Source organism: Chrysochloris asiatica, unplaced genomic scaffold (assembly GCF_000296735.1).
Source record: "Chrysochloris asiatica unplaced genomic scaffold, ChrAsi1.0 scaffold00053, whole genome shotgun sequence".
NCBI lineage: Eukaryota > Metazoa > Chordata > Mammalia > Afrosoricida > Chrysochloridae > Chrysochloris > Chrysochloris asiatica.
In genome coordinates, this window is record NW_006408571.1 from 12,336,172 (window position 1) to 12,344,068 (window position 7,897).

The 7,897-nt window shown below is 37.6% G+C and overlaps 1 protein-coding gene across 1 annotated transcript in view; it reads left to right on the forward strand.

Annotated features, from left to right (window-relative positions):
- Nucleotides 1–7,897, forward strand: part of LOC102814823 (probable phospholipid-transporting ATPase FetA-like) — a 154,219-nt gene that overhangs the window by 72,515 nt on the left and 73,807 nt on the right. The window contains exons 6-9 of the mRNA XM_006863170.1: nt 4,645–4,717; nt 5,036–5,106; nt 6,280–6,362; nt 7,062–7,220. Coding sequence (XP_006863232.1) covers nt 4,645–4,717; nt 5,036–5,106; nt 6,280–6,362; nt 7,062–7,220 — 386 coding nt within the window. The remainder of the gene's footprint in view (nt 1–4,644; nt 4,718–5,035; nt 5,107–6,279; nt 6,363–7,061; nt 7,221–7,897) is intronic.

Here is a 7,897-nt window from a genome sequence, read left to right on the forward strand (position 1 = left end):
AAGTTTCAGAGTCTCTTCTGACATCCATTTTGATCTTTTCCTTCTTTCTTGTCTTCTTAATGACTTTTTGCTCTCTTCATGTATGATGTTCTGATGTCATCCCACAACTCTTCTGGTCTTCGGTCTTTAGTGTTTAATGTATCAAATCTGTTTTTCAGATGATAATTTTAGTATTATATAAATTTCTTTGACAACTTCAGTGATGTCTCCATTAATATGGATGTTGTTTGTTGGTCTAGTGGTGAGGATTTTTGTTTTCTTTACGTTGAGATGCAACCCATACTGAAGGCTGTGCTCTTTGATCTTCATCAGTAAGTATTTTACATCATCTTTACTTTTAGTAAGCAAGTTTGTATCATTTGAATATCATAGGTTGTTAATGAGTCTTCCTCCAATCTGATGCCACATTTTTCTTCAAATAATCCAGCTTCTTGGATTATTTGCTCAGCATACAGATTGAATGAGTATGGTGAAAGAATACAACCCTGGCACACACCTTACCTAATTTTAAACCATTTGGTGTTCCCTTGTTCTGTTTGAACAACTTCTTGGTCTTTGTACAGGTTCCTAATGAGCACAATTAAATGTTCCATTATATACCCATTCTTCACAATATTGCCCACATTTTGTCATGATCCACATAACTGAAAGTTTTTGCGTAGCCAATAAAACACAGGTAAACATCTTTCTGGTATTCTCTGTTTTCAGCTAAGATTCAGCTGGCATCAGCAATGATATCCCTCATTCCACGTCCACATCTGAATCTGGCTTGAACCTCTGGAAGTTCTCTGTCAGTGTATGGTTGCAGTCATTTTTGTATAACCTTTAGTAAACCTTTACTCATGTGGAATATCAGTGATAGTGTCTGGTGATTTCCTCCATCCCTTAGGTCACCTCTCTCTGGAATGGGCAAAAATATTGATCTCTTCCAGTCAGTTGGCCAGGTAGTTATCTTCCAAATTTCATGGCGTAGATGAGTGAGTGCCTCCAGTACTGCATCAGTTTGTTGAAAGATTTCAATTTGTATTCCATCAAATTCCAGTGCCTTGTTCTTTTTCAATCCCTTCAATGTACCTTGGACTTCTTCCTTCAGGATCATTGGCTCTTGATTATATACTACCTTTTGAAATGGTTGAACATGGACTATTTCTTTTTGGTACAGTGACCAGTGACTGTATTCCTTCCATTTTCTTTTGATGCTTTCTGCACCATTCAATATTTTGCCCATAGAATCCTTCAATATTTCAAATCAAGGCTTGATTTTTCCCTCAACTTTAGAAATGCTGAACATGTTCTTCTCTTTTGGTTTTCTAACTCCAGGGCTTTGTAAATTTTGTTATAATGTGTGACTTTGGCATTGCATTCATCATCAAAAAGAACATATCAAGATCAGTCATAAGTATGATGCTGTTCATGATAGGATAATATCTACATACCTACAAGAAAGACCTGGTGGGGTGCTGTGGGTTAATGCGCCAGACTGCAGAGCCGTTTGAACAGCACGGTTGGCATGGTTCAAGCTCACCAGCTGCTCCTCAGAAACCCTATACAGGGTCGCTATGGGTCGGAACCAACTCGACAGCACTTAATAACAACAACAACAATCAGGAAGACCAGATAATACCACTGTTATTCAACCACTAAAGCCAGTGATGATGAAATTGAAGAACTCTACCAACTTCTTCAGTCCAAAATTCATTAATGTGCTATCAAGATGTATTGATAATTACTGGAGATTAGAATGTAAAGGTTGGAAACAAAGAGGAAGGATCAGTGGTTGGACAATATGACCTTGGTGATAGTAATGGTGCTTAAGATCGCATGATAGAATTTTGCAAGACCAATTACTTCTTCATTGCAAATAGCTTTTTTAAACACCATAAAAGATGACTATATACTTGGACCTCACCAGGTGGAATACACAGAAATCAAATTGACAGCATCTATGGAACGAGACAGTAGAAAAGCTCCAGATTGTCAGCAAAAACAAGACCAGGGGCAGAATGTGGAACAGACTATCAATTGCTAATATTCAAGTTCAGGCTAAAGTTGAAGAAAAGTAAAACAAGCCCATGAGAGCCAAAATAAGATCTCGAATATATGTTTTCTAAGTAGTGATAGTTTTTGCCATGTAATTCTACTACCTGACGTTCTTGAGTATTTAATCCTGTTGTTTATTGTGTCTGGTGCTTCTTACTCATGGTAGAGTATTTCTTCATGTGTTGTGGAAGCCCCACATAAGATACCACCAAAAAATCAGTTGTGATTAAAAAGAAAAGAGAAAAATAAGAAAGAAAGGAAAAGGCAAAGCTAAATGTATTAGAAACTTGCCAGGCTAGGGGTGTTCCTGACCAAACGAATTTGCCAAATGAACTCCCCAAGTAGCTTGAAATTTGGATTTTATAAGATTATTGGAGAAGCATTTATTATAGAATGGTTTTAGAGTGGGAATTAACAAGCAGGGACTGGTTAGACTTTGCAAGCCAGTCAGCATCTAATTAGTTTAATATTCACATTGCAGCTGGTTGTTGAATCAGGCTTTTTGGGGTTTGTTTTTATTTTGCTTTTTTTGTAGAACATATGGGTCTGAGCAGAGCTGTTGAAAAAGTTTGTGTGTTGCAAATTGTGATTTCTTTGATTGTTTTCTCAATAATTTTGGTTGCAAGTTCATTTTGAGAGGGGCTTTCTTTGTGGGAATTCTAAGTGACTTGAGTTGATATTGCATTCTTCTAGAGGGATTTTGTATTTGCGTCTGCCAGGTACCTCAGTGGTATCTCTGACTGAGACCTAATATGAAAGATGTATAAATTTGAACCAGAAATTACATGAGATTACAAATTCTCAGGGGAGACATCTCCACTTCTTTACCAGTGTCAGTTTCTTTTTCTTCTATGTCATCCTTTTAATAATGATGTTCAAAGACTCTGGTGTTATGAGGGTTCAACTCATTTTCTCATAGCATTTTATCACTTGTTTCTCTGTGAGCATTAAACCCAAGTTAAGAGATTATTCAGCCTGACAGTCTGATTGCCCATCCAGGATGAAAAGAGCTTTAAAACACACCATTCTGGATATCAGTTTCCCTTTTTTCCTGGCCCATTATTTTGTGGCAAGCTCAGGTTTTAAAAAAATGTTTACTCTAATTTAGTGTTTCTGTGTATTTACAGAAGGAAATGTTGTAGGTTATATGGTCTAGTATAGTGTGCTGCACAACTCCAAGAGGTACCATTCATATGTTATAGAAAATCGAATGTGAATAATGTCCATTGGAGTCAAAGCATTGCCTTTTCCAGTTCTTGGGCCATATTTTCAAAACCAAACGTTAGGATTGCCTAGAAATGTTAAAAATGTACTTATGGTGCAACAGAAGTGAGTAAGGGAATGCTCTCTACTCTACCCCCTGCCCTGCCCCACCCCACCCCAGCCCCACACCAACTTCCCAGATCAGGAACACACAGTTATTGTAATGTCAAGGAACAAATTGATAATACTTTGTCCATTTCTTTTGTAACAAAATACAAGCTTTTAAATCTCAAGAGCAGTCAGAATGTAATGTTCTTTCTCTTCATGTTTTACTGGAGAAAGTCATGGCAGATCGAATGCCAGAGAACTAGTAAACGTGAACAATACAAAAGAAAACAAATACTCAGTTTGTCTTCTTCCAAGGCTTGTAGCTACCCTATAATCAGAAAATTCTCTGAAGGAAAATGTGAATTTATCCAAAAGTACTTTTCAGAAAATGTGTTTTGGGAAAAGAGGTGATGTATGTATGCCCTACAGATAACCAGACTGCATTCAAAGGCAAGATGGATATGGCTTCTAGGCATGCCCTCTCTTTCCCAGCTCTTTACATGCCTGACAGAATACAACTGTTGTATGTAAGGGCTGGCTCATAATTCCAAAATCCTTGTGGCAATGTGTTTATTCTCCTTAGTTTATTTTATTAGGGAGGAAGAATTTGTGGATTCTATGTTATTGGGAAAATTGAGGGTCAAAAAAGAGAATGGAAGAGAGCCAATATTATTATAGAATCTGTTCTTTTTATGGGAAGTAGGGACTTGAAGAGCCAAAGGTATTCCAGTTTTAACACATAAACTTGATATAGCCATATGATTGAATATATGTGCTCTCAAAGATTTATTAGCAATTGAAAAACTTAAAAATAATTTTTTTATCTAGTGTATACCTTTTATATCTATTGTATGAGATTACATGGTTGAGACTGTCTAGAAAGAAATACAACTAATTACTAACAGAGGTCACTTTTGATGAGCAAAACTGACGATTGACTGGATTTTCCCGTTTACTATTTGAGCTTTTTTTTTTACAATATGTATCCATGGATATATCTACATATATTTTTACACGGTTTAGAAAATTCTTATTGAGAATTGTCTTCCTCCCCATAAACAGTAACTGCTAACATAAACTTCCTTGAACTCGAGGACCATCTCTCCTAAGTATTATTGCCTGAAGTCAGGAGACTTGGGCTCCACTCTTGATTACAAAAAGGATGCATCATAAACCAGTTTGATTCTCCTTTGAGTTTTGTCTTCATCTGTTTTTAGTTTATTGGTTTTGCTTTTTAGAAAAGAACACTGGGGAAACTCTCAGAGCAGACACTCAAACACCATTTTCTTCCAGGGTGGAGGAGGACAAATGGATGAATGTCCAAGTGGGAGATATAATAAAACTAGAAAATAATCACATGGTCACAGTGAGTACCTTTTTTGGTTGAGGCCTTTTCTCTTTGGGCATCAGTGGTAGATCTGTTGCCACTGCTTTGGGTGGCTTCATCTGCCTCGCTTTGTATCCTGAGGTTAGCAGACCCTGTGGTAAGAAGCGTGCCCTTTTCCTTTTCTCACCATTGCTACAGATTAAATCCAGTGGTGGGTTCCAGACAAGGAAAATAAGCCAAATGCCCACAAAATACTTAAAATGAACATTATTTCCTAAGGTGGTCGCATTGTCATCCTTTAATGTTAGAAGCCTACCTTTCTGCTGTCTTTATATCTTCTGACTTTTCTGACTACAGGCAGATATACTCTTACTCTCCAGCAGTGAGCCCTACAGTCTGACATACATAGAAACTACAGAACTTGATGGGTAAGAGTTCCCCCTGACATTCCTATAAGACAATTTAGTCAGTATAGAGGGTTCCTCACTTAGGGAGAACAAATGCTGTTCTCAGATGGAAGATGTATTATGAGCCAGGAGGGTAGAACTAATCCAGATAAGAGAATACAGGAAGCCAAATTCCTAGGACCCTCAGTTTAAGATAGCTCCTGACAGCTACACTGAGCCTATACTGGGTGCAGAATCTAGGCAACCCCATATAATACAGGTCTAAAATGGAGACCTGGTGTGGCTCTGTGGATTAATGCACTGGATTGCAAGGTCAATTTGAACCACAAGTTCAGTGGTTTAAGCTCACCAGCTCTGCTCCTCGGAAACCCTGTCTATACAGGGTCTCTATGAGTTGGAACTGATTCGATGGCATTTAACAAAAACAAAATGGAGACACTTTGTTTGTTGACTCCCTTGTATTAATCAATGCTGAGTGGTAGGAAAAAGGTTAACCAGAACTGTAAAATCTCAGAACAGAGTTCTGAAGTTCAAGGGGGTGAAGTGGGAGGTAAGATAGAATATCTTGAGGGATAGCCATGTATTCATAAAACACCATGTTCTATAAAGGATTCGAGGTAGAAATTCATTAATGAGTGAGGTTAAGGTTTTAGGAAGAATAACATCTGTCCTCAAAAAGCTTGTCCAATGGAGTTTTATCTAAATCTGCATCTTATCACTGTTACTCTTGGTGCCCACAATTTTTGAAATGTGACTTCCATTTTTGCTCCTGCCTGTGCATACCTAGATTTTTCAAGTCCCCTCATTGTCTGACAGATATTTATTGTCACAGTGAGGTGTGTGTAGGCTTTTTACTCTTTCTTGAAGACAGCAGGTGCACCTCTAGATTGTTACATATTATAGCTTAAACTTCTCTACAGCATCTGTTCAGCAAGATCTCATGGGTTAGGTAAAGTGGTGGTGGTGTATTACAGGGAACAAGTGCCAGAGAGAAAGGAGTTAAGTGGGCTAACATTCTGTGTGCAGCGTCATCCCACCTCAATATCATCTATGAGAAAGGGGGACAATGGGAGTAACTTTTAGGACTCAAACTTAATAGCCCAGGTTCTTCTGGTAATTCCTATTTTCTGAAACCCCATAAAGGAGTAGTAGTCACTGGCTCTGTGATGCTACTGTGTGTTTTCTTTACTCTAGTGAGACCAACCTGAAAGTGAAGCATGCCGTCTCAGTTACCAGTGAAATGGAAGATAACCTGGAACTACTGTCTGCCTTTGATGGTGAGCGAGGAAATAGGTTTACCCACCCAAATCTCTATCAGTAGAGAACTAGCTCAGTAAACTATGATACAGCTATATAGTGAATTCTATACAACTTATTAAAAACAAATATAAAAAATTGATATTTATTGACATGCAAAAAAGATTTACAACATATGTGAAAATATACATTATAAAAGACTATGCATATTATAATGTCAACCTGCTTTTGGAAATATATATGTATAGAAAAAAAACTTGGAAGGATGCATTCCAAAAGGTAAATGGTATCTTCTTCTATAATTTTAGTACTGAAAACATTTTTACAAAAGGCATATTTTACTTTGCTAATTATTAAAAATGCCAGTTATTTCCATTTTGAAAAAAAAAAAAACAGCACTAGACTTTCATAAGTATTTACTTTAGTATTTTTTGGATTCAGAACTCATATGATCTAGTACTTATTGGGATCAGTTGTCATGTAGGTTTTTTTCTGTCTTAGAAGACCCATATCACATACAGAATTACTTTTCTGATGCCCAGAAACTTTTGTTTGCCTTTCTACAGGGATCTAGGAGAAATGAGCAGCAGCTGAGGGGATGGGAAAAAGATGTGTGTGTATTTTGAAAGAGATTTCCTTTCCTCCTCCATTCTAATAGGAAAGGTTTAAGATTACAGAGCCAAAATTCTTCCCCTTTAATTTTTTTTTTTTTTAAATAGGGAACATAAGGTGTGAACCTCCAAATAACAAGTTGGACAAATTTACAGGAATTCTGACATATAAGGACAATAAATACCTCCTAGACCAAGATAAGTTGCTGCTTCGAGGCTGTACCATCAGGAATACGGATTGGTGCTATGGCTTGGTGATTTATACTGGTACGTTTCCCTGGAACCACAGCCAGACCCCCAGCCTGCTGGGTCCCCTTCATGACCAGGCTGTTCACATTTAGATTTCAGGAGTGGGTATGCAAATCAGATACATCTCTAGCTCTGTGTCTACCTCTCCTTCTCCTTCTACCTCTATCTTGATCTCAGAGCCATGGCTTTGAGACTTGATGGGTAGAGGTGTTTTAAATCTTATTTCTCTTGGGGGGAAATATGACTTTTTTTCCAAACAAAGAAATGGGCTGCCAGTATATCAATTCTTTCTTTGTGTTCTAAGACTATAACATACTCATGAATCTTTTCAACCATGTCTGGACACAAGGAAGATAAATAAATAGAGTAAGTGCACAGAATAAGTACACAGAGTATGAGCATGTGAAAGGGGAGCATGTAATGTAGGAGAGTATACATGAGAATACCTGCTTATAGATTATTCCCATAGGGAAAGGATAGGTATAATGTTCACTATGGAGAAGAATATAAAATAGCATATCAAGAGTTCATGCCAGACAGCCTTGGAACAACAGGGCTCTGGGATCCAGAGACTGGGACAGGGTTGGAATGGGGAAAAGGGGGGAATAATGTTGAGATATTTGGCTGACTTTTGAACCTTGGTTTTCCATGCATTATAATATAAAACAGTCACTGGAGGGAGAGGAAAAGGAATA